This window comes from Sebastes fasciatus, chromosome 17 (assembly GCF_043250625.1).
Source record: "Sebastes fasciatus isolate fSebFas1 chromosome 17, fSebFas1.pri, whole genome shotgun sequence".
In the NCBI taxonomy this organism is placed as follows: domain Eukaryota; kingdom Metazoa; phylum Chordata; class Actinopteri; order Perciformes; family Sebastidae; genus Sebastes; species Sebastes fasciatus.
In genome coordinates this window covers 30,267,037-30,294,468 of record NC_133811.1, presented here as the reverse complement: position 1 = coordinate 30,294,468, position 27,432 = coordinate 30,267,037, and the positions used below count along the sequence as shown (strand labels likewise).

At 38.6% G+C, this 27,432-nt stretch overlaps 1 protein-coding gene and 2 long non-coding RNA genes across 11 annotated transcripts in view; 1 reads left to right on the top strand and 2 right to left on the bottom strand.

The window, feature by feature from the left end:
• The first annotated feature begins 1,341 nt into the window (after positions 1 to 1,341).
• On the top strand, positions 1,342 to 27,432 carry LOC141754396 (class I histocompatibility antigen, F10 alpha chain-like). Of its 9 annotated transcripts, XM_074613426.1 has the most exons (9): positions 1,351 to 1,498; positions 7,668 to 7,934; positions 9,539 to 9,601; positions 24,365 to 24,580; positions 25,128 to 25,424; positions 25,621 to 25,728; positions 26,087 to 26,104; positions 26,241 to 26,313; positions 26,792 to 26,973. In XM_074613426.1, exons 1-8 carry the CDS (start codon positions 1,450 to 1,452, stop codon positions 26,285 to 26,287), a joined length of 1,065 nt encoding a protein of 354 aa, XP_074469527.1. In that variant the 5' UTR covers positions 1,351 to 1,449; the 3' UTR covers positions 26,288 to 26,313; positions 26,792 to 26,973. The 9 variants fall into 9 exon arrangements, 8 of the variants coding, with proteins under 8 accessions (XP_074469525.1, XP_074469527.1, XP_074469528.1 ...); XM_074613427.1 differs by lacking the exon at positions 9,539 to 9,601 and having other exon boundaries at positions 24,302 to 24,580; XM_074613425.1 differs by lacking the exon at positions 24,365 to 24,580 and having other exon boundaries at positions 9,539 to 9,817.
• Positions 14,340 to 27,432, bottom strand: part of LOC141754421 (uncharacterized) — an 87,150-nt gene continuing 74,057 nt past the window's right edge. Inside the window, exon 2 of the long non-coding RNA XR_012590635.1 lies at positions 14,340 to 14,417. This is a non-coding gene — a long non-coding RNA (uncharacterized LOC141754421). The remainder of the gene's footprint in view (positions 14,418 to 27,432) is intronic.
• LOC141754424 (uncharacterized) lies at positions 20,643 to 21,782 on the bottom strand. Its single transcript, XR_012590638.1, has 3 exons — positions 21,338 to 21,782; positions 21,064 to 21,164; positions 20,643 to 20,916 (listed from the first exon to the last, which is right to left on the bottom strand). It is a non-coding gene; the product is annotated as an uncharacterized LOC141754424 (long non-coding RNA).

Genomic DNA, 27,432 nt, shown 5'->3' with positions numbered 1-27,432 from the left:
GAATCATGGATATCTGAGGTCTACATGAGGCTGTAAATATGTGCTTTTGTTGAACTGAACTCTCCAAACATTTATGGTCAATAGTTTGTTTTCTATTTTATGTATTTTTATTTTCTTTGTCTCTTTAGGTTTATGGATAAATCTTCACTGGAACAATCAGTGTAATGGTTGTCTAGCCTGCTGGTGATAAACTGAACTCCACCTCTCTCCCAGTGAGCACTGGGATTGACTCCAGTCCCCCGCGACTCTCAGCAGGATGAGCCGGATAGGAGATGGATGGATGGAGTTCTGCATCACTGTGGTGAATGATCTCGATTTGTACGTCATTCATTGGACACATATTTCCATCTGGTCACTGCTACATCTCTAAAGGACTCCCCTGTGCACACACACACACACACAATAGAAACATCAGTTCAACATTTATTTTCCAGTTGGGTAAATAGTTTGTTTGAATATTTCTGAATTTTGAAGATCTTGTTTTTCCAAAAGCAAATAATAATTTATGTCTTTGAGGTTTTTTTCTTAATTAATCAGGAGTGTGTTGTTGTTTCATAATATCTTTTCATCTGTTTTGACACATTAATATATTGTAATGTTTAGCTGATCTTCTAAAGGGTTGTGGGATGTTTGAAGCTTCTCAGCACACTGATAGAAATGTTCTTGTAAATATTTCCTGCTAGTATTTTTGGGACAAGAGACGATTTCTCTCTTAGTTTTATAAACGTAAAGAAACTGAACAGCGATGCTCAAAATCCCGTCTTGTGTTGGGTTAAGTAGATGAACGTTGAATGAAGTTGCTCTGCTGTTTCACTCCTTTTGTACTGTTTTGCTTTTCAATAAAATCCCAATATTCCAAAGTTCTGTCTTTTTGTGATGTCACACATCTATACTATACACATCTACTATATATATAAAATAATGTTTTTTTCTTCAGATGACATTAATTACATAATTTTTAATAAAATGTATGAAGCATTTTATGGGTCCAAACACCTGTCCCACAACTGTGATATTATATTATATGATATGATATTATGTCAAATTATTGATGGTTTTCTAAAGACAATGAATAATTGTAACACAATTGTGTTAGGATATGTTATTATTATTATATATAATGACAAAAACCTAAATATTGAACAGGATGACGTTAAATAACAACAAAACATATTGTAACATAATTGTTACCATTATACATTGTCTTTAGAAAACCAACAATAACTTGATGAAGTCATATTTATGACTTTATATACATTATGTGCTGCTGTTTGTCTCCTGTTCTGTAGTTTTTCTGTCAATATATAGTTTCACTTCCCACTGAAAACCTGTGTTGTTTAATCAGAATGAAGCTGCTGCGCATGTTGGAAGGAACCAGCAGAGGAAGGAGAAGGAGAGGAGTAACATCGTGGTGAATTTCTCTTCTCGGTGTTTCTTGATGTGAACAAAATGAGGAAAGTTATTTTCCTGCTGTGCCTCTGCCACGCTGCATCCGCAGGTAAGATTTACTAACAACGTTTAGTAGTTATAATAACTTTACTGTAAGTCACTTTGAAGAGCTTCATTAACAACACTTTAAGGCAGAAATGAAAACACCATCAGGCTTTTTTTATTAACGAGTTTATTTATAATAATTGAGATTCATTCATTCATAATGTTTCATCAGGTAATAATAATATATTGTAGTCATATTTAACCTAGATCTTATTTGACTGATAGACAAATAAGATCTAGGTTAAATATATGATAGCAAATTGACTCCGCTCCGGAGGGATATTAGCTCTGAGACGAATCCGCAAAACGGGTCCGGATAGGAGTCCACTTGCACGGCGGGACGGATCCGTAACAGATACGGATCACGGATCCAGACCAGATCTGGCCCGGACACTGCCCGTATCCGCTCACAAATGAGCTCATCCAGCCCGGATCCGATTTGGACCCGTTCATGAAGTGGCTCATTCGGTCCGGACCCGTTCCGGATCCCTTATTAAAAATGTCTCTGGCCAAAACTAGCCACAGAAATATCAAAAATCCAGCTGACCAACATCTAGATTGCTCTATAAAAGCTTGAAGACTTCTTATAACCAGTCTGCCTTTATTATTAATAAAACATTCAATTCATTTAAAACTTGAAAACATCTGAACCTCTTCTTTAAGCCCCCCTGTGGTTCTCCAGGTAAATGCTTTTACTGTGAAGCAGAAGTAGGACAATTGGGTTATTAGCAGTAACTTAATAGCTCTGCTACTGCTGTAAGAGAGCCAGCAGTTATCAGTGAGGCTCATGTCAGATACAATTAGTTACGCTGAGAAACATAAATGCATAGTTTCTGTAAATCCCGTCTGTAGTTTTATCCAAAGGTGGACTCTGCCTTACCACCGTGGCCCGGGTTCAAATCTGACCTGCGGCCCTTTGCTGCATGTTAACCCTCTCTCTCCCCCTTTCCAGCACATCTGTCCTGACTATCTAATAAAGAGAAAAAGCCAAAAAATAATGTAAAAACAGAGGTCATTAGACTGTAAATGCATTGAATAGGTGATACTGGAAAAAGGATATGCTTCCATAAATAGTATAAAATCCTTTTTTTATTTAATGAAAATCTTAATGAACACAGTAAGGAACACCTTGAGGGAATTTCATCACATCTGGTAAAAACATCCACTTTAACTGAAGAATGAACTGATTAGAATTTGGTGGTCAAGGTCACTGTGACCTCACAAATCACGTTTCTGGTCACAACTCAAGAATTAATATTGTAATTATGACAATTTCATAAAAAGATGAAGTAATGACATGCAGCTCAGGACTGTGTGTCAAGTTCTTCTAGTCAATAATAAGAAATAAAAATCAATGAATGAATGAATTAAAATGAATAGTAAAAGTGTATAAGTGTTTAGAATGATAGAAGTGACAATACAGTATAATGAAATGGCTCCTATGGGGACTAACATCATCACACATGAATCTCAGCTTAACAGTGATACACAATTTATATAATTCTAAAAAGACTGTTTAGGGACCCCAGTATGCAGAAATATTCAAATACACCTTTTTAGAAAAGGAGACAATAACACATTTAAACTGCATTGAAAAACCTGCATGTGATTATCATGAAGTGGGCATGTCTGTAAAGGGGAGACTCGTGGGTACCCATAGAACCCATTTACATTCACATATCTGGAGGTCAGAGGTCAAGGGACCCCTTTGAAAATGGACATGACAGTTTTTCCTCACCAAAATTTAGCCCAACTTTGGAGTGTTATTTAGCAATCTTCTGGACATGGCAGCATGACATGGTTGGTATCAATAGAGTCCTTAGGTTTTTCTAGTTTCATGTGATATATGTAGCTCTAAAACTGAACCTGCTACAGCCTCAGAAAGACAGTAAAGTTGGGTCTCAGAGGGTTAACAGGATGATGAGGATCAGCGGATCCCGGATAGAGGAGTAATGTCTACTAACAATTGTAATGTAAACAGGAAAGTCAGAATCTACCAGAAATGTGCACTTGCACATATCTTGGCCAATTGGGTGGTTTGCCGGATAAAGTTGTGTTACAGCAAAACTTGAGCCTGGTTCCACTTTTTAGCCAGACATAACCTGCAATGTTTTCTGAAGCCCCCTGCATTGGCCCCCACCCTGATGTGTCGATGCAGTGGTCTCAATCAAATTAATTATCATGGCTGTGTTTTTCCTCATGAGTGCTGATGTCTGTTTGAACACTGCCTAAGACTGCTGAGTGACTTCAAATTGAATTTAATATTTATTACAATTGCTTACTCAGGAGCAACGTCTTCGATGCCATCTGGCTGAAAGACTTTTTCCCATTTATCTCTTTCCAATTTCTCCTCCTCCCAACATCATCATGGAACATGTGGGCAAGGATGTTCCATGTCACACGTTTTGTGTCATGGCCCCCGATGGTTGCCAGGGAGGAAATCTAAAATGGAACAAAAAAAGTCCTGTCAATATCTTATAATTTACAGAATGTTTTTAAAATGTATTTTTATCAGACAGTGTATAAATATCCAGTGTTAATTACATACGTTTTCTTCTCTAGACCCAAGGGAGATGTCCTCCTATATGAACACAACATTTTGAGCCTAATTGTAGTGCATTACCTCTACCCTATTCCACTCTCAGGATGTGTGTGTGTGTGTGTGTGTGTGTGTGTGTGTGTGTGTGTAACAGAGGTTTAAATGTAAACTGTGCCAGATCTATGTTATAAAACAAAGACTACAAGAATGTTTCTCTCTTGAGTCTCAAAAAACCTATATAGTTGTTCATATGAAAAGCATCATTTAATGTATTGGAGTAGTCTGTGCATGTTTATATTACTATGGTTTTGTGTTTGAATGAATCTGACATTTATTACAAAATTAATAACTACTGTCTAACAACCTCTGTTTCCTCTCTGCTAGACATTCAATATTTAGTGTATAAATTAGCATAGATAAGGACAGTTTTGGGAAAACTACACTCAAAATTGAATCTGGTAAAGCACAAGATATGGCCAAATGTATTAATAGGAAGATCTGGTAATAGAGTGTAACCGTAGGCTTTGCGTCAAAGCAAGGGTCTACTCCCTGGGTCGCTGCATCTTTAAATCCTTTAATGTTCTAGAGAACTACTTAAAGGTAGAATATGTAACAGTTAAACACAACACATTCACAGTTGGCCCCTCAACAAGAGAGGGAGGGAGGGAGAGCTGCGATGGTGGAGCGAGCTATAGCACGAATAAAGAGAGGGATATCGGCGTTAGTGAGTACAAAGCGGTGATTCAGAGAAATAAAACGTTATTGCTGAAGCCCAGAAACTTCCTGAACACAGCAAAATAATAAGAAAAGAGAAAATACAGGGAGAGGGCTGCAGGGTCTCTGTGGATAGACACCACCACACATTTTTAGTGGGTCAGAAGATTTAGAGGGATTACATATTATCAGTCTATACATTGTTTTTTAGATAATTGATGCATATTATACCTTTAAGATGTGGAAGCAAGATTTTAGGGGCTTTAAACTGAGCAAAACCTCAGATTCTACTCTATAATGTAATGTCACATTAAATTGGATTGACATGATAACAAAACAAACAAACAAAAAAACTCACCACCCTCTGCTTCAGCTGAGAATTGGCGGGATCTTTAAGCCACTCCTCAAAATTCTCCACTTCCTCCATTTCCTCCTCACTGTCATCATCCGAGTCCCCAAAGAAATGACTATGAAGTGGGATGGAAAAATAACCATGCTCAGCTGTCAACATAATGTTATCTTGATTTGCAGACTCCCTTATTAATAATATCATAAATGTTTTCACTGGCTAAAGAACTCAAGTTGTAAACTAGTGTAAAAGGTCAAGAATGCCATGATGGTTGTGTTAGGAATATTCTGCATGCACAGTTCTGCCTTAAAGGGATGCTTAGGAGATTTTCAACCAGCTGTGTCATCGAAGTGTCAGCTCCGTTCTCTTTATACATCCCCCTATAGTTATAGCGTCGGCCACGTTTGACCACGGAGATGAGAGCAACGGCCGGCTCGACCGCATGTTACTGCAAAACGATAACGTTTCCTGTCCATGACGGAGTTAGCATGCAGCTTTAGCCGTGATGTCTAGCTCTGCTTTTCCTGCAATGTTTGAAACCCAAAGTGTTTCCATCCTTTACTGGATGTTTAGTGTTTACCACGCTGGATTTAACATTTGAGGGTGCAGGTTGTATCCACACAGACCCTCCCAACATTTTATACTTTCTCATTTCGACTCACGGCGGCTGGCTGGTTTGTTTTGGTCAGGGCCTATTGAAGGAGGCTGGGACACAGGCGGACATGGGTCTTGGGGTATGACACATGCGCAGTGTAACTGAAGCTGCGGTCGTGCGTTGCGATTGGTTCAATTTCGGCGAGTGCAGACCAGATTTTACTGCACATGTGTTATACCCCAAAGATATGACGCGTTGATGGCGCATGACAAAGCCTCTTTCCTTCTACCTCCACATAGACTCAAATGAAGCAAATATATTGATTCTGGCATTAAAAAAAATCTATTTCAGAATTGTAAAAGAAAAAAAAGCAATACATAGTTTTTTTCTGGCCCCTAATACTTACATTGGCTTTGGCCTTCTCTTTGATTGAACTTCCTGATTGACTTCTGACTCAGACAACGGTGGAGCAAATGTTCGATTCGCCATCTGATATTGTAAAACAGTCAATATTCAAAATCTACACAGTTTATTTCTCGCCTCAAAAAATGTTCAGAAGTGAATTTAGTGATGAAATAGCAACGAAAAATGTAAAAAACAAGCCGTTTTGTCTGCGTTAATCCAGCAGACAGAGTACAGTTAGCTAACATTAATTTACAATGGGGTCTTGCTCTCCTGAAATATGCACTAAGGACTGGATTAAAATAACCAGGACAGGCTTAACGTGATGTTTAAATCACCCCACCTCACAGACAGAAATAAATCCATCCAAATGGATGTTTGTTAACTTTATCTCAAATCTAACGCTCTGTTAGCTGATGCTAATGCTAATGCTAATGTGCTGTTACGTGAGCTAACTTGGCCTTCAGAATTAAAAACAGCCTACAGAGCAATTAAATGGCCGAAATGAGTGAGACACTAGGGCGGATGAACCGACCTGGGAGCGGATCCGCCCCTGAGTCTACTGCTATCTGGGACACGTTGTTTAACCCCATGTTCTAGATACTTACATTTTATTGTCTTTTTACATGTTTATTTATTTTATGATTGTATATTATCTGTAGTGGGTGGTGTATTTGTATTGTCTGTTATATTGTGTTTTATGGTATTGTGAAGTACATTTTTGTAGGAGCCATGTATTTCTTTGTGGTATTGTATTTGTGTAATATGCCTCCAGGCACTAGGGGGTGTAAGAGAGTCGCTTTTTAAGTTGTTAGAGCTCACAGTAATAATGAAACAAGGTGCTTTGGAGCTTTGCATATTGTATGTCTAAACAACATTTACCAATTAGCAGCCAGTAGCAGCTAAAAGTGTTGGACTTTAGTCACTACAATTTTCTTAAAAATGTGCTTCTTGTCCTCTGGGAATTGGTACTAATGTAAAAAAAAAAGATTTAACAAATTCCATTTCAAAAACCTGATATCATTTATTAACTTTTGCTTCCAGTTTTTATATATATATATATAACATTTTTATTTAAGAAAAATAATATTATTTACAAATATTTAACACAGAGCATTTTCACTTTTCTCCCAACCCCCACTGCCTAGACAAAGTAATGTATAACAATATATCTACACAGGGAATGATGGTTCAAAATTAAGATATAAAATAAATACATAAAATATTGTAAATAACCAAAAGCCCAAAAAATAAAAGGTCCCATATCGTGCTCATTTTCAGGTTCATATGATGAAGAACCTTGAACTGAATTAAGCGAAGGAGGGCACATGAGGTTGACCCGTTTACCTCCCCAATGCACCACTCCATACTTCATCACATTTATTAGTTCCAAGCTCTTCCCCCCAGTCTGCTCGGACCTTATCAGGTGCAACATTATTGAGTGACACAATAGTACTATAAATATTTGAGATGAGACCCTTAAGCTGTGCAGGAGTTTGCAAAATAACATCTAGTCCTGTTTTTGGCGGTAGATTGGGAAACCATGGGCTAATGCTGCAAACTTTCTCTTCCAGTGACTCACTCTCTGAAGTATTTCTACACTGCGTCTTCTGGAGTCCCAAACTTCCCAGAGTTTGTGATTGTTGGGTTGGTTGATGAAGTTGAGATGTTTCACTATGACAGTAACACCAGGAGAGCAGAACCCAAACAGGACTGGATGAACAAAGTCACAGAGGATGATCCTCAGTACTGGGAGAAGGAGACTGAGATCTCTAAGGGTTCCCAGCAGGCCTTCAAATCCAACCTTGAAGTTTTAAAGCAGCGTTTCAAGCAAACTGGAGGTTTGTTCATGTTTCACTTTCTACTCAAAAAGTTTTATCAATGTTTTTTTCTTGTTATTAAGTTGCAAACACACACACACACACACACACACACACACACACACACACACACACACACACACACACACACACACACACACACACACAGCGGTAAAAACATAGACATATATACATAGACGCCGCATTGACTCCTGGATGGTACGTCAACGTGGGCGCCATATTGGACCAGGCAAGACTGGCCTGTAAACACATACAAGTGAACGGAGGAGCTGCTGTTTTTTTATCCAGAAAAATGTCCCGATATTAGGGATGCTAATTTTGAAAAATATTCTTAACTGATTATTAACCGTTAACCGACAAGATTTGTTCCCTGCATGCAGCGGTGCTCCAGCTGCTGTGTATGAGCACAACAGACAACGGAGTCCCCAGTTCACCCGTACGGGAGCGTTAACTTAGCAGATAGATAACTTAGATGCTGCGTGTAGTGTCGCAGACATGCAGCCAGTTTCCCAGGAAAAGTCTCCACTGCACATTTAGTTTAGTTTAGCAGGTTGTCAGCTGTGTGTCTGTCCGGATTAACGATAGCGATTGTCCGACAGTGTGTGTGTTTGTGCTACATTTGCAGCTGTAGCTCTGCTGGTAGCTTCGTGCTCCCCGTAGTCACACACATACGGTCTGTCAGCGCAGCAAAACTTCAGCGAGTTTCCGACAGACCGGTTGTGTTGTCGGTGGCGTTCTAGCTGTGAACGTAAGTGTAGCAGACAGTGTGTGTGTTGTCGGTGGCGTTCTAGCTGTGAACGTAGGTGTAGCAGACCGTGTCTGTACAGTTTATTAGTCGGTGAATAAATGCTACGAGGCTACAACTCCTGCGCTCAAGCGAGCTCAAGACCCAAGGCTGTAACGCCGGTTCAGACTCTCTTAAGGTGGACTCTTAAGGTGGACCAGCATTTTCCCTTAAAGTGACAAGTTTTTCTCAGCTTTTTATTAATTATTAATATTTATTTTAACCATTTTAACTGATAGCGTTAATCGGTTAAAATGCTTAATGTCGGTTAACGTTAAACGGTTAATTATTAACATCCCTACCCTGTATATATCCCGAAAAGAAGCACATGGCTAATTTATTATGCAAAATGACATCATCGGACCTTCCCTGTTGGGAGTTTTTTTCCTACCATGGCTAAGGCGCGACCCAACCTACTCTGCCTCTGGCTTACCCTGATATTGTAACATGTCTAATCTCACTCCTCATGCCTAAACCTAACCAACCAACCCAACCAATGAAGGCATTCAAGGCAATGAGATGATGATCTCATTCTGCATAATAGTTAGCCATGTGCACGGAGAGGTGTATTTTCAGAAGGGATGTGCCATCAGAACAATGGGTAATCCCCTGAAGGGGGGCCTTTTCAGATGGGAAATCAAGTTTAAGTCGGCCTGCATTAGTAGCTAATGCAGTGTAAAACTACTCTAGACGCTGCAGTGTGACGCTTCCTATTGGTGCTCGGGGTCATATGGCGCCACTGATGTGATATCAACTGATAATAGATGACTGGGCTGTGATCTCACTCTGGTTTAATGCTATCTCTGTCTCTCTCTCTCAGATGTCCACATTGTCCAATACATGTACGGCTGTGAATGGGACGATGAGACTGATGAGGTTAATGGTTATAATCAGTGGGGTTATAATGGAGAAGACTTCATATCATTTGACCTGAAGACAGAGACATGGGTCGCTCCAAAACAACAGGCTTTAATCACCAAACACAAGTGGGATCATGACAAAGCTTCGAGAGCACAGTATAAACTCTACCTCACCCAGGAGTGTCCTGAGTGGCTGAAGAAGTATGTGAACTATGGGAGGAGCGTTCTGCTGAGAACAGGTAGAGTCACATGACCTGATGTAGTTTCATAGACACAACAATGTTGATAAAAACAGTTTTGTTTCTCAAATGACACATGGGCTATCTGTTGATCTCTGTCACGTTTGTTGTTTTCCTTCTCTCTCTGTTTCTGCCGCTCTCCCCTCCAAAAACCTCAGGGTCACACTTTCAGTTTTTGACAGTTGACTAAAACATATTATTTTAAGAAAACCAGCTACTCCCCTTTGTACTGTAAACTTTGTGATCTTTAGTTTATTGATATAAAAGAATCATGTGAGTAGCTGGATGTGGAGGACTCACATCGTCTGAAATAGTTGTTTAGTAACATTTTCATCATAATGATATAAAAATACCAAAGAAATACATTGACATACCTTTTCTACTGGTTGAAGAAACCCTGACTTAGCTGGGAAAAAGAGTTATGGGTTCTGATTATTGACATCTGACTTCACTTTTGGTCAGTAGCTACGTCTGTGGTACGTTAATAATATTCAGAAGACAGTATCTTCGCACATCATCATTTTTGTGTTCCTACAGGAGATCTTTTAAAGTACCAGTACTGTTTACTGGAATGATAGTAACAAATAAAAAACACAACAAATCTCTCTCCCTTTACTCTCCAGAGCTTCCCTCAGTGTCTCTCCTCCAGAAGACTAACTCCTCTCCAGTCAGCTGCCACGCTACAGGTTTCTACCCTGACAGAGCCACACTGTTCTGGAGGAAAGATGGAGAGGAGCTTCATGAGGACGTGGACCTCGGAGAGATCCTCCCCAACCACGATGGAACCTTCCAGATGAGTGCTGACCTGAAACTTTCATCAGTCCCACCTGAAGACTGGAGGAGCTACGACTGTGTGTTTCAGCTCTCTGGTGTGAAGCACGACCTCATCACCAGACTGGACAAAGCAGTGATCAGGACCAACAGAGGTGAGACTGAGATCAGGAGTGATGGAGATGGCAAACACACATTTAGTTCACTGTCACTGTCCTGCAGTTCATGTAGTTTTATGTGGATGGGAAGTTGTGTTGTTGTCACTTTCTATCATCTAGTTTTTATATATAATTAGAAGGTTTAGATCAGTATTAAACCAATGCACATGCTCCTCTGGACCCGGAGTTATTACCACCATTTCTGTTGTGCTGCCTGTCCACTGTTTACTTAGCTTTGATTAATATAGAAACATATCAATAATCAAACAGACAAAACACAATTTCATTGTCCTATGATGTTCTTTTCTTCTAACCTGCTTCATGTGTTCAGGTTGTGACTATTTGTTGTTGTTTTGTGCTCAACAGAGAAAGAGAAGCTCACTGACATGACCGGCCTCATCATCCCTGCAGTGGTTGTTCTTGTTCTTGTTCTCGTCCTCATCGCTGGGATGATTTATAGAGTCTTCATTTATAAAAAGAAGAACGGTGAGAAACCCAAACAGAAACATTGTCTCATGTCTTTTCCTCTCTGTTTTGATTTTAGACTTTTAAGTTGATGCTTTTATCCAAACTAATTTCACTTCCCAGCACATCTAAATGTGTTTGAACCAGCAGTCAGTGCTGTAAGGCTCAGAGCCACAGTTTGATGATAATATGACTATAGCATGATGATGTAAGGGAGAGGTGATGGAAGATAAATGATGTCAAACAAAAGGTAGAAGGGATTTATTGATGAGTTTGAGTGAGTAGAAGAGCGGGTCATCACTGGAAACATTAAAGGAGACAAAGTCTGACATCTTCAACTGTGACAACATCAATAATTAGTCTTGTCTTTTGATTTCAGCCAAACGCCCTCCATCTCGTAAGTACAACTTGTTTTTATTCTATTTCCTCTGAGCTGAATCTCTGTAGATTAAAAAGAGTTAGTGTATTTTGTGCTGAAGGACTTCTTCCTGCAGTGTTTGCTGAGGGCTAACAATGTGTAATTTGTCTTGTCTTTTTATTTCAGCCAAAGACCCTGCATCTCGTAAGTAAAATTACATTTCATTCTCTGACCTGAATCTCTGTAGATTAAAAAGTATGGAGTCGGATCAGTCTCAATATTAACAAATGCACACAGAAGGATTCACAAATGTATTTTGTGATTGTGGTGGCAGTTTCTGTTAAAACAAGACACAAACCAACGTAACAACTTGTCTTTCAGTGAATTTATTAAAAAGGCATACATTAATAACTAAAGCATCTGCAGATGGACTCACGAGCACAGCCACCTGTTGTGGACTGTGGCAAGTGAGCCCCGAATACAAAGAGTAGTCAGTATTTATACATTTAAAGCATAACACGAAGATAAGTGCAAAGAAGAAAAGAAGAGAATGATAGAAAGTGTATCAATGCGTCAGCACACAGCAGACAACAGAGCATCACAAGACATAACAAGTATTTCAGCAATCTGTTGTTTGCAGTTACAGAGATCTAAAATGTCAGGTCACTGTCCTATGGTGACAAAGTTGAACATGTGAGGCCCTGAGATTATCTAAAGGTACAGTGTTAACTGCAGATATGAAAATTGCCATTACATGATTTATATATAAATTACTCTCTCCACAAAAATATTTTTCACTGCACATAGTTATCATTGTATGTCTATATATCTATATATGTCTTGTTTTAAATAAATGTAATAGAAATCCACAAATATATGTATTTAAAAGTGTTAACATTTTTTTCCGAAGATCTGGGTACTTTTCCACTCAGAAGTCGAGCCATTTTGACTTCATGCGCCACTGAGCAACTTTCATAGGAATGAACGGGGCAGCCTAGTTCTCTTAATACATCCATGCGTTCACCCCACAGTGGGGACATTTGCTGTGTACAGCAGCAGAGAGGATAGTGCAAAAAACAAGAAGCATCAGTAAAAAAACAAAATCAAGATACAACACGATGCAAAAAGCAAAACAAAAGTAGACAGACATATAAAATATGAACAATTTAAATAGAAGGAAATATAAAATAGGAACAATATAAACAAGGGGAATATAAAAACATTGGAACAATATATACAGTATTAACAATAAGCAGACTATTAACACAATTGCACAGGTGGAAATCTGGTATTGATTATTATGTCTTTGAGGTTTTTCTTAATTATGCCTCCGTGCCTGGCCGGCATTATGTTTTTGGATTGTCCGTTCTTTCGTCCGTACGCCACATTCTCGTGACCCCGATATCTCAGGAACACCTGCAGGGAATTCCTTCAGATTCGGCACAAACGTCCACTTGGACTCCAGGATGGACTGATAGGAATTTGGTGTTCAAAGGTCAAGGTCACTGTGACCTCACAAAATGCATTTTTGGACTCAAGAATTCATATGCTAATTAAAAATTATGAGGTGATGACATGTTTGACAGACATGGATGTAAACTATCTATCTATCTATCCAACTATCTATCTATCTATCTCTCTATCTATCTATCTATCTATCTATCTCTCTATCTTTCTATCTATCTATCTATCTATCTTAATTTTGTCCTTTACTTGACTATCGTTCAAATAATTTTGTATTTTGTTCTCTTCAGAGCGAGCGTCTATTTCAAGTGTTTCTTCAAGAGGAAGTGTAAAAAGCGACAAACCACTGATCAAATGAATTGATCAATAATGGTAACTAATGTCTCTGTACTTGCTCTATCTGTCTGTATTTATGCACATTTTTGAGAATGTACAAGCGTTTACTTTTCTATCATCATGATTTCATCTTTCCATCTTTGATTCATTATTGAGATATTATCAGTGAGACTCTTTGCACTGTTCATTTATGAATGCTTATTTATTTGTCCGGACAGATGTGAGACACGTGAAGCGTGAAGAGGACGGTGAACATCACTTCATAAGAAATTGGCAACATTAAACTTTATTATCTATAAAGTCTCAACACAATATAAACAAAAGGTGCCACCTCACCACCAAGATGGATTGAATATCACTTTAATGTATGTGGTCTAAGAGCTGCAGTGCAATGAGGCTTTAAAGCTGCATTCATCAATATTTGTGTGTGAAAAATTGATCAAATGACAACATGTAATGTGAAAGGTGACGCTAGTAGTGACGGACCCACCGAGAACTATCTCTGATTGATGGATGTATTCTGCTCTGGAGCAAGGAGCAGTGCCACCACATTGTAATCTAGTAGTAGATGCTCATCGACTGGAACACAAAGAAAACTGATTTGAAAAATAGTTTGACAAATATTTTACAAATATTATCAAACAGAAATGGTGACATTACATTATTTTAGATAATTTAGTTTCAATTAAAAAAAAAAAAAGTGGCGTTTAAATGTTGGTAAATCAAATGAGGGTTTTCTGGTTATTGGTAACACAAATATAACTTTACATATATAGACACCATAGAAATATTTCTATCTATACACACACTCACACACACACATCCATGTACACTCCTAGGGTGTGGCACTATGATGATATATACCTTGAGATAACAGATATTTGTCAACCAGTAGAGTTTCCTTTACTGTTTCTAGTGATGAAGTCATTCTTTGGCTCTCAGCAGGATGAGCCGGAGAGGAAATGGATGGATGGAGTTCTGCATCACTGTGGTGAATTATATATATCACAACATCAACAGTGAGGGGTTGTATCAATGTTGCCCTCCCCTATGCACACACACACACACACACACACACACACACACACACACACAATAGAAACATCAGTTCAACATTTATTTTCCAGTTGTGTAAATAGTTTGTTTGATTATTTCTAAATTTTGAAGATCTTGTTTTTCCAAAGCAAATAATATTTTATGTCTTTGAGGTTTTTTCTTAATTAATCAGGAGTATGTTGTTGTTTCATAATATCTGTTGATCTGTTTTGACACATTAATATATTGTAATGTTAGCTGATCTTCTAAAGGGTTGTGGGATGTTTGAAGCTTCTCAGCACACTGATAGAAATGTTCTTGTAAATATTTCCTGCTAGTATTTTTGGGACAAGAGACGATTTCTCTCTTAGTTTTATAAACGTAAAGAAATTGAAGAGCGATGCTCAAGATCTCGTCTTGTGTTGGGTTAAGTAGATGAACGTTGAATGAAGTTGCTCTGCTGTTTCACTCCTTTTGTACTGTTTTGCTTTTCAATAAAATCCCCAATATTCCAAAGTTCTGTCTTTTTGTGATTCCATATATATGCTCACACATCTGTGACTGTAGATACAATAATATGAATATTGTAGCTGTGGGCGTCAATATTTGATTTCTATCACAGAGACATAATTATTTCAACCAAAGGAAATGTAAAATAGATCAAGAATAGAAGATATGACAATATGTTTTCATTTGTTTTATAAACACAGACATGAAACTCTCCAGATAACACTAATGATCTGGAACAGGCAGAAGCAGTGAGTCCCAATGAACCTACCCACAATGCAACTTGATTAACTCCTTTTTAATGTCTCTCTGCTGAACCCTGCTGTTTTTTATTTCTGGTAGGCTATGAGGCCTTTTCAGGACTCAGTAACGGGGTTAGAGCTCCTCCACTGGCCACAAACAGCACAACCCTCTGGAGCATTTCTCGTAAATCCCCTGATGAGTCTGTTAGGTTTCGTTTCTGTGTTGTTTGACAGAGATCCAGCATGATCTGCATATTGTGGCATACACAGTAACATGGTTGTTATTTTGGTCCCTGCCAGGCCATCGCAGCTTCTTGTCTTCTTCGTTTTGCCACATTCCTCTGGTGTTGAAGAAACAACATCAAACATGATCATCAGTAAAACTTCAATGATGTGAGACTGAAAAGTCATACATAAAGTGTGAACAATTGGCTTTAAATCTACAAGAAACTGCACCTAAAGGAAAATAACCCTTGTATCTGGTGAATATATCAAAAGGAAATGAGTTGTATTTATCTTTTTCTTTAAAAAGTTGCATGTTAAAAGCACATAAAAACACCCAAGTATTGCTCTCTGGATATGAGGGCCATGACCTTGATGTGTTGTATTAAATAGAGTGATGGTCGGTAAAACACAGTTTGTATGTGTAGACTGTATGTGTGAGTGTTCTGGTCCATTCATTGTTTCTGTTTTACTTATCCTCATCTGACCTCTGTTCTCACAGACGGGATTCTACTCCTGAAAGGTTGTAGCCTCACATTAAACTGTTTTTCATATCTCACAGGTGCTTCATTTCATCATTCCAATTTTACACGACTTTATCAATCAGTTTCTTCCTAATGCCTTCATATCATTGTTTTCTGTTTTAATTAGTGCTTTTTAAAAAAAATACCTCTATTCCACCTGCAGTTTTAAGAGATTGAACTAAATTATTTATTGAGTTCTAAAATAATATATATATATATATACATATATATATACATATATGTATATATATATATAAAAAATAATGTTTTTTTTCCCTTCAGATGACATTAATTACATAATTTTTAATAAAATGTATGAAGCATTTTATGGGTCCAAACTCCTGTGCCTCAACTGTGATATTATATTATATGATATGATATTACATCAAATTATTGATGGTTTTCTAAAGACAATGAATAATTGTAACACAATTGTGTTACAATATGTTATTATTATTATATATAATGACAAAAACCTAAATATTTAATAGGATGACGTTAAATAACAACAAAACATATTGTAACATAATTGTTACCATTATACATTGTCTTTAGAAAACCAACAATAACTTGATGAAGTCATATTTATGACTTTATATACATTATGTGCTGCTGTTTGTCTCCTGTTCTGTAGTGTTTCTGTCAATATATAGTGTCACTTCCCACTGAAAACCTGTGTTGTTCAATCTCACCTAGTAACTCATGATGAGTCATGACGCACAGCCAATGTGGAGTTTTCTAATGGTCAGAATGAAGCTGCTGCGCATGTTGGAAGGAACCAGAAGAAGACGGAGAAGGAGAGGAGTAACATCGTGGTGAATTTCTCTTCTCGGTGTTTCTTTATGTGAACAAAATGAGTAAAGTTATTTTCCTGCTGTGCCTCTGCCACGCTGCATCCGCAGGTAAGATTTACTAACAACGTTTAGTAGTTATAATAACTTTACTGTAAGTCACTTTGAAGAGCTTCATTAACAACACTTTAAGGCAGAAATGAAAACACCATCAGTCTTTTTTTATTAACGAGTTTATTTATAATAATTGAGATACATTCATTCATAATTTTTCATCAGGTAATAATAATATATTGTAGTCATATATTTAACCTAGATCTTATTTTACACGTTGTTTAACCCCATGTTCTAGATACTTACATTTTATTGTCTTTTTACATGTTTATTTATTTTATGATTGTATATTATCTGTAGTGGGTGGTGTATCTGTATTGTCTGTTATATTGTGTTTTATGGTATTGTGAAGTATATTTTTGTAGGAGCCATGTATTTCTTTGTGGTATTGTATTTGTGTAATATGCCTCCAGGCTCTAGGGGGTGTAAGAGAGTCGCTTTTTAAGTTGTTAGAGCTCACAGTAATAATGAAACAAGGTGCTTTGGAGCTTTGCATATTGTATGTCTAAACAACATTTACCAATTAGCAGCCAGTAGCAGCTAAAAGTGTTGGACTTTAGTCACCATAGTTTTCTTAAAAATTTGCTTCTTGTCCTCTGGGAATTGGTACTAATGTAAAAAAAAAAAAGAAAAAGATTTGAAAAATTCCATTTCAAAAACCTGATATAATTTTTTTTAATTTAAGAAAAATAATATTATTCACAGATATTTACCACAGAGCATTTTCACTTTTCTTCACCCCCCACTGCCTAGACAAAATAACGTATAATAATATATCTACACAGGGAATGACGGTTCAAAATTAAGATTTAAAATAAATAAATAAATAAATACATACAATAATGTAAATAACCAAAAGCAAAAATGAATAAAGAAACAAAACAAAAATAAAATATAAATAAAGAAATAAAGAATAAAAAAATCCAGCAAACACATAATTAATAAAATAAAACATACATACAGATTAATTAATTTAACATTTTGCATAGGAAAAGATATAAATAAATGATATTTAGAGAATAATTAGACAACACAGAAAAACACACATAATCAATAACAACCTACTGAACATTCATATCATCATCTATTTATTTTCTTCAGTGATATAATATTTCATATAGTATATTATTCTATCTAATAATGCTTTAACGTAGTACCTCCATACTGAGTTGTGTTGGTTGGGTCAGATGACATCACACTGATAGTTCCATTGACTGTACTATATCATGCTGTTTAGTAGAGCTACACTGATAAATCACACCTCCATATTATTTGCTGATATCAGCTTATTGCAGATATATGGTATCGGTGTATATATCGGCTGATAAGTAACAAGAAACTGAAGTGCAGAAATGCCAAACTGAGTTTGAGCTCATTCATAAACAGTGTCTCCATCACATAGTTTGTCCTCCAGAGAGCACCAGTTCATTTGTAAACTGTGAAATGTCCCACTGAGTTCTACTGGTCACAAAACAACAACAACTAAGGAATCTGTATCAAGTTTGTCTGTTTATGTTCTGTGTCTCTATTCAAAATACTGTCGGCCCATATGTTGAATATTGATATCAGTGTCGGCCTCAAAAATCCAGCATCGGTCGGGCGATGCTGTTTAAGGATTTGATGTATTAACAGAATCACATTTATTCTTGGACAGATTTGTTAAACATCTTTCAGTGCAGAATATTTAAAGTTCAGCTTAACACAGAAATATGAGCTAGATGCATTCAGACAGTAGAGGACAGTAGAGGACAGTAGAGGACAGGAGAGGACAGCAGAGGACAGCAGAGGACAGTAGAGGACAGTAGAGGACAGCAGAGGACAGCAGAGGACAGCAGAGGACAGCAGAGGACAGCAGAGGACAGCAGAGAACAGTAGAGGACAGCAGAGGACAGCAGAGGACAGTAGAGGACAGTAGAGGACAGTAGAGGACAGTAGAGGACAGTAAAGGACAGCGCAGGACAGTAGAGGACAGCAGAGGACAGCAGAGGACAGTAGAGGACAGTAGAGGACAGTAAAGGACAGCGCAGGACAGTAGAGGACAGTAGAGGACAGCAGAGGACAGCAGAGGACAGCAGAGGACAGTAGAGGACAGCAGAGGACAGCAGAGGACAGCAGAGGACAGTAGAGAACAGTAGAGGACAGCAGAGGACAGCAGAGGACAGTAGAGGACAGTAAAGGACAGCGCAGGACAGTAGAGGACAGTAGAGGACAGCAGAGGACAGCAGAGGACAGTAGAGGACAGGACAGGACAGTAGAGGACAGCAGAGGACAGCAGAGGACAGTAGAGGACAGTAGAGGACAGCAGAGGACAGTAGAGGACAGTAGAGGACAGCAGAGGACAGTAGAGGACAGTAGAGGAGAGTAGAGGACAGCAGAGGACAGCAGAGGACAGCAGAGGACAGTAGAGGACAGCAGAAGACAGTAGAGGACAGCAGAGGAAAGCAGAGGACAGTAGAGGACAGTAGAGGACAGCAGAGGACAGTAGAGGACAGAAGAGGACAGTAGAGGACAGCAGAGAACAGCAGAGGACAGTAGAGGACAGACGTGTACAGTAGAGGACAGAAGAGGACAGTAAAGGACAGTAGAGGACAGCAGAGGACAGCAGAGGACAGCAGGGGACAGTAGAGGACAGTAGAGTAGAGGACAGTAGAGGACAGTAGAGTAGAGGACAGTAGAGACAGACTTCAAACTAATGTGATAATGAGGAGTGTGAACTACTAATGATGCATCCTGAAGAATAAATGACTCCACTAACTGGAAACTAAACTGGACTTTCTCTTCACATTGAGATATCCAGCACTAGATACAAATAAATCAATAAATGATGTCTGTTTTTACAAACTGCTTTCTATCAATGAATGTCAGCTACACAACTGTATGACCTAAATATGAGACTCCTTTATATTTTATTTCAGAATTAAAACAGTTTTCAAGACTAAATCATCAGAAATATTAAAGAGTGTCTGGAACTAAATATATTTATATATTTATTGACTACACAGAGATTATTAGGATGTCTTGTAGTTCTTTTTTTTTTTAAAGTTATTTTTTTGGGGGCATTTTCCATTTTTATTGAGGACAGTGGATAAAGTCTTGAAAGGGGGGAGAGAGAGAGTGGATGCGGAAAGGGCCACAGGCCGGATTCGAACCCGGGCCGCCGCGGTCAGGACCAAGCCTTAACACATGGACGCCTGCTCTACCAACTCCGCAAAAGCTGGGGAACAATAGTGTGGGCGGGGGAAGAAGGTGGGAAAAGAAAGAAAAAGAGAGAAAGAGAGAAGAAAACACAATTCTGTAGCTCTTATTTTCACCCACATGGTGTTTTGAAGTCTTTATACACCATAGTATTTTTGTTAAAGAATAAAAACATTATTTTTTGTGCTTTTCGGGGGGAAGAATACATGTCCACTTGAGAGGCAGTTCGAATCTCGTCTCCGGCAGGGTCGAAGTTTATAATATGCAGTAAAAAATAGTTTGTGTTGCTCGTGTAAACTTGAATTGACTCAAGATATAATTTTAATGCAAGACTTGTGCACTGCAACTAATACATTAATATTGAAAATCGTTCAGGTTTCCTTATACAGTCATATAACTGGTAGATTACTACACATAACAAATATACAAAACATTATCATCATCCATGATGATGTTTTGCATTATTATTATTGCATACATCCTCCTTATGACTGATTAATGAACTGTTAGGCAAGATAGGTCAAAATGTTAGTAGAATAAATCATAATGTACTGGAGAATAGTTGAGCAATATTGGGATGGACTTGCTGTGTGTAATTAATTAAAAAAATAACCATAGGAATACACATGAATTGAGACAGTAATGATATTAAAGCTTTAACTTTATTGTCTTTGGGCCTGGAACACGTGAAACAACAAGAACAAATCATTTGAAGAAGATAATACTATTCTTAATGTTTGTCATTGGGTCTGATTCCCTGCAACATCAGACAGAATGATTTACAGCACACAGATTCACCAGAAACTCCTTCAGCTCAGACTCCAGCGGGGCCTCCGGCAGTGACCAGCCCACTGTAGATTGCTGGGCCCTCTGTCAACGTCCAGCAGGTTTTGCTACAGGGCCACAATTGTGCTTCCCTTATAAAGAAACATGAAAAGAACAACAGAGACTGAATATTTATTCACACAACAGGCTTATGTGAGTAATTAATGAAATGAAAACAACAACATTGTCTTATTCTTTTTGGACTAAGCATAGTATTCCAAATTACAGATATTACTAACCTGCTGGTTGCTGAGAGTCATGGAGGTCTGTGTCCTCAGTTCTACCAGGTGCTCTGCAAGGCTGTCAACCCGATCCATACCTGGCACACCATACCCGTCCCCTAAACATACAATTTATCATCAGTAAGCAAATAAACAGGATAAACTGCTGTGAAATTACACTACATGTAACATATAGTGTCTTAATGTCCGTATGCTGTCTGTTGTATGTTAAATAGATTCGACCCAACTGTTACTATTGCTTTATTGTGAGGTTTATGTAAACATTACTTACCAACTGTATTTCTGCCACCTGAGACACCAGGTGAGGATTCAGACTGGACTGCAGGCTGAGCTTCTGGGGCAGAGGATGCAGGATGACTGACAGCCTGGAGAAGTCTAAACAGACATTGAAATAAAACTTATATGTAGAAACAATTTCACACATATGATAATTATGTTTCTTTTACCTTGAAAAACCTTACAAACTACAGTCATGTTTATATAACTTAAGTATGAACGTTTAATATAACGTTTATGATCATATAATCATGAATCATGAACATTAATATAACACAGCAGTTATCTGACAGTTACCTGTCTGAGCTAAAAACAGTGACTGTGATAGTAAACTGTGTTTCACAACGTTAAGAAGCTAATACAGCAGCAGTCATACTGTATATGTATATATAGCTTTAGTATTAACATAACGTTTATGATCATATAATCATTAATATAACACCACAGTTATCTTACCTGTCTGAGCTAAAAACAGTGATTGTGATAGTAAACTTTGTTTCACAACGTTAAGAAGCTAATACAGCAGCAGTCATACTGTATATAGCTTTAGTATTAACATAACGTTTATGATCATATAATCATTAATATAACACCACAGTTATCTTACCTGTCTGAGCTAAAAGAAGGGACTGTGGTAGTTTAACAACGCTGAGGAGCTCATACAGTAGGAGTAACGTTACCTCTATGTAACTGTAACTGTAACGTAGCCTCAGCATAATGATCAGAGCTCTGAACAGATGATAAAGTGATTGGTAACTTATTCACCAAGTCTAGCTAACATAATTAAAGCCAGGCTAGCTCAGACAGAGTAACATTACAAACCTATTCATTGATTTCACAGCGAATCAATCAGCCCACATTAAAAAACGCCAGAAAGCTACATGATTTGTCGAGAGAAAATGGAAATCCTGGAAGCTGATTCGTCGGCAGACCCACTCTATCCCTCTCCCGCTGCCGCAAAGCCAGGCGCCCTTGTAGTTCTTTTTGATTCTGTGTTCAGAGAAATAAAATTGTTCAGTGATTTATAAAAGTATGATATAAAGACTGAAATCATGACGTTAACTTTCTCTTCCAGTGACTCACTCTATGAAGTATTTCGTCACTGGATCTACTGGAGTCCCAAACTTCCCAGAGTTTGTGGCTGTTGGGTTGGTTGATGAAGTTCAGATGTATCACTATGACAGTAACACCAGGAGAGCAGAACCCAAACAGGACTGGATGAACAAAGTCACAGAAGATTATCCTCAGTTTTGGGAGGGGGAGGCTGAGAAATGTATGGGTCACCAGCAGGACTTCAAAGTCGGCATTGAAGATGCAAAGCAGCGCTTCAACCAAACTGGAGGTTTGTTCATGTTTCACTTTCTACTGATAAAATGTTGTTTATATTTTCATCCTGTATTTTAGTGAACAGATGTTACCACACACACAGTGTTTCTGTCCATCCCATAATAACCAGCAGAGATGATGAACCCTTTGTCTCCACTAGATTAGATCAGAATCAGTCTACTGAACTGCCCACAGTGAGTTGGTCCATAAGAACTCTGCTGCAGGAACCTGTTTATCACAACAGTTTTACAACCCACAGCTGATAGAGGAACATTACTGCCTGCTGGTTTCTTAAAGTACGGAGCAGGACTGTAAACGGGCCGCAGGCTGCTTCTGCTGGGTCCTCATATGAGAGGAGGAGCAGGAGGTTTTAATAATACTTTTATCATTTAATAATATTTTTAATTTAATTATAATTATTGACATTTTACAGTGTAAACAATTTATTGATTTATTCATATTCATGACATAATCAATAATCACAAGAATAATAACTTTTATCCTTAAATATATGTTAAAACTACAGATTAGATTAGATTACCTTTATAAGACCACAGTGTGTCTATGATACAGTATTTCATTTTTAATTTATCAAATATGTTCTAGTTCAGGTTTCTCAATATGAGAATTTGCTGCTTTTCTCTGTTTTTTATCATTTAATATTAAATCCTGTTCAGTGTTGTTCAGACAAAAGAATCAATTTGAAGATTTCACTTTAGACTCTGAGAACTTGTGACGGGCATCTTCACTATTTTCTGACATTTTAAAATAAGTAAATGTTTAATCTATTAATCCAATAATAATTGATGATGAAAAGAATAATGCGTTTCAGCCCTAACTATACAGTAGAACTCCAGATTAGATTAGATTAACTCTACTGTACTGACCACAGTGTGTTGGTCCATCCCAGCAGGCAGCATCAAGCCAACATCTGCAGCTGGAAACAGCTGTTGGTTGTCTTGAATGACTGACTGATGGATGGACCAATCAGGACACACAGACTGCCTCCCAGTCTCCATAATGGTCCTGATGGTCTCTGCCTTATTGTGACCAGTTGTAGTAACACAGTGCTGTCCTGGCTGAGCAGCTGGAGTCTAGTGACTCATCCTGGACTGAAAGTGTCCTTCAGTGGAAGCTTCTAGAGCAGCCTCAGGACAGTCTGGTCTGGAGTTTGTCACAGGAAGAGGATGTTGTTGGACTGATCCACTGGCTGCAGGGTCTCAGTGGGTGTAAGGTTCAGTCCAGGATCAGGTTTAATGTGAGTCTGCTAGTCAGGACTCTGTTCCTGCAGCTCACATGAAGCCACAGCACCTTCAGCAGTGGAGAGAAACTGTTGGTCTCAGTGGAGGCACTGTGTCTCTGTGGTAAAAAGAGGATCTGAACTGTGTTAGGATGTCACTCTGTTTCCCAGCAGTCTCTGCCTCTCTGTCTCTCTCCAAGACGTCCACACTGTCCACATGATGATTGGCTGTAAGTGTCTTTCATGGAGCCAATAACAGCAGGAGGTGTAGATCCTCTGTCTTGGTGTCTGTGGATCAGTGTGTCTCTGTGGTAAAGATGTGATGTCAACTGATAATAGATGACTGGGCTGTGATCTCACTCTGGTTTAATGCCGTCTCTCTCTCTCTCTCAGATGTCAACATTTTCCAGTGGATGGTTGGCTGTGAATGGGACGATGAGACTGATGAGGTTAAAGGTTATGATCAGTATGGTTATGATGGAGAAGACTGGATATCATTTGACCTGAAGACAGAGACATGGGTCGCTCCAAAACAACAGGCTGTCTTCACCAAACACAAGTGGGATAATGACAAAGCTTTGATAGCATGGAGTAAACACTACCTCACCCAGCGTTGTCCTGATTATCTGAAGAATTTTGTGAACTATGGGAGCAGCGTTCTGCTGAGAACAGGTAGAATCACATGACCTGAACAATCTTCATATGTCTCCTCTGTTTCTAAGCAACAGTAACATTACAGTACATGTCACCAACATACAGAGACCCACTGCGTCTCTCTTTACACACATTTCTCTTTCTTTCATTTCCTCTCACCTCTCTCACACTTTGGTATCGACACCAAATAACGTCCCATTGCTCACAGACTACTTGACCAGTAATGAGAATAGTTTGATCCCTGAACAGATACAGGTGTCTGCTAAAAATTTATATCAAGTTTTTTTAGAGCTAAACCCGAACGTGAAAGACACAATTTAGATAAAATTAACGGATAAATAACGGTTGGGACATCTTGTTCTGGACTAAACAAATATCATTTAAATTGAATAAATGCAGTCTAAATATTAACACCGTATATTTAAAAAGTCTCTGTCCCTACTGTCCCCCTGTCCCAACTGACCCCGCTCTCCCCTATGTGTTACGAAGGCATTTAAAACACATCAAACAGGAATGCTAATATTAATATGCAGTAAATAATAATACTGTTGTCTTTACTCTCCAGAGCTTCCCTCAGTGTCTCTCCTCCAGAAGACTCCCTCCTCTCCAGTCAGCTGCCACGCTACAGGTTTCTACCCTGACATAGCCGCACTGTTCTGGAGGAAAGATGGAGAGGACCTTCATGAGGACGTGGACCTCGGAGAGATCCTCCCCAACCACGATGGAACCTTCCAGATGAGTGCTGACCTGAAACTTTCATCAGCTGAAGACTGGAGGAGGTACGACTGTGTGTTTCAGCTCTCTGGTGTGAAGGACCACCTCGTCACCAAACTGGACAAAGCAGTGATCAGGACCAACAGAGGTGAGACTGAGATCAGGAGTGATGGAGATGGCAAACACACATTTAGTTCACTGTCACCTTTGTAAATTAGTTTTAGATTTTAGATGCTATAAAGCCTTGTGTAACTGTTTTAATGTGTAGCCACAGTTCAGAGATTAGAGGCGCCTGCTTCATGTGTTCAGGTTGTGACTATTTGTTGTTGTTTTGTGCTCAACAGAGAAAGAGAAGCCCACTGACATGACCGTCCCCATCATCGCTGCAGTGGTTGTTCTTGCTCTCGTCCTCATCGCTGTGGTTGGAGTCGTCATTTATAAAAAGAGGAACGGTGAGAAACCCAAACAGAAACATCGTCTCATGTCTTTTCCTCTCTGTTTTGATTTGAGACTTTTAAGTTGATGCTTTTATCCAAACTAATTTCACTTCCCAGCACATCTAAATGTGTTTGAACCAGCAGTCAGTGCTGTAAGGCTCAGAGCCACAGTTTGATGATAATATGACTATAGCATGATGATGTAAGGGAGAGGTGATGGAAGATAAATGATGTCAAACAAAAGGTAGAAGGGATTTATTGATGAGTTTGAGTGAGTAGAAGAGCGGGTCATCACTGGAAACATTAAAGGAGACAAAGTCTGACATCTTCAACTGTGACAACATCAATAACTAGTCTTGTCTTTTTATTTCAGCCAAACGCCCTCCATCTCGTAAGTACAACTTGTTTTTATTCTATTTCCTCTGAGCTGAATCTCTGTAGATTAAAAAGAGTTAGTGTATTTTGTGCTGAAGGACTTCTTCCTGCAGTGTTTGCTGAGGGCTAACAATGTGTTTCTGACCTTACAGCTGTAAACAACGCTGAGGTCTTGGAGGAACTGAATCCAGGATCCTAAATGATGAACACACCAGCCTGCACACAGTGAGTTGCTTCATATGGGACATGAAGCATTCACACCTGTTGTTAAACAAAGCTGCCTTAAACTATGTGCAGAAGGAGCTTCTGTGATTGTTTCTTTATCCGCTATAAAACTTCTGTGACACGTTGGAGCTGGAAAGAACATCTTTGAGTTTTTCCACAACGAAGGTGAAACTGTTTAATATGACGTGAAGTGAGATTATTAAGAGAAAGACGGAGATGCTTTCAGAAAGCTTCACATCAGCAGCTCAGATAAACTGTCTGTAGATTAAAAACACCAATTTATTAAAATGGTGTCGAACCAAATTAAAATAAATGATTTATACTAACAACATGTTAACCCTTCAATGACTGAATCATGGATATCTGAGGTCTACATGAGGCTGTAAATATGTGCTTTTGTTGAACTGAACTCTCCAAACATTTATGGTAAATAGTTTGTTTTCTATTTTATGTATTTTTATTTTCTTTGTCTCTTTAGGTTTATGGATAAATCTTCACTGGAACAATCAGTGTAATGGTTGTCTATCCTGCTGGTGATAAACTGAACTCCACCTCTCTCCCAGTGAGCACTGGGATTGACTCCAGTCCCCCGCGACTCTCAGCAGGATGAGCCGGATAGGAGATGGATGGATGGAGTTCTGCATCACTGTGGTGAATGATCTTGATTCATTGGACACATATTTCCATCTGGTCACTGCTACATCAACCTACCTCAAAGTCGTGAATGAACCGCCGGTAGCAGCCTGTAGAACCACCTGTAGAACCGCCTCACCTCTTTTTTGGTCTTGGGCCTCGGCAGGCTGCAATCGCTGCTGTCTTATCTACCTGAGGACACACCTGCCCGCCGCCCAGGTGGTACCCCAGATACCGTACCTCCCTCATACAACTGCACACTTCTTCAGGTTGGCGGTGCTGTGGATGATGACGTCATCCAAGTAGGCGGCAGCCCACGTTGTGAAGTGTTTCTTTGAATTCATGGCTCCTATTTATGAGTCAGTTTAACGTTGAGATGTTCTATCATTACAATCAGTGAGTGTGGTGGATTATTGAGGCCATTACTGTATAGAGAGCAACATCAACCATTTTTACTACAACTTGTACATATTATGTTTTTTTTCA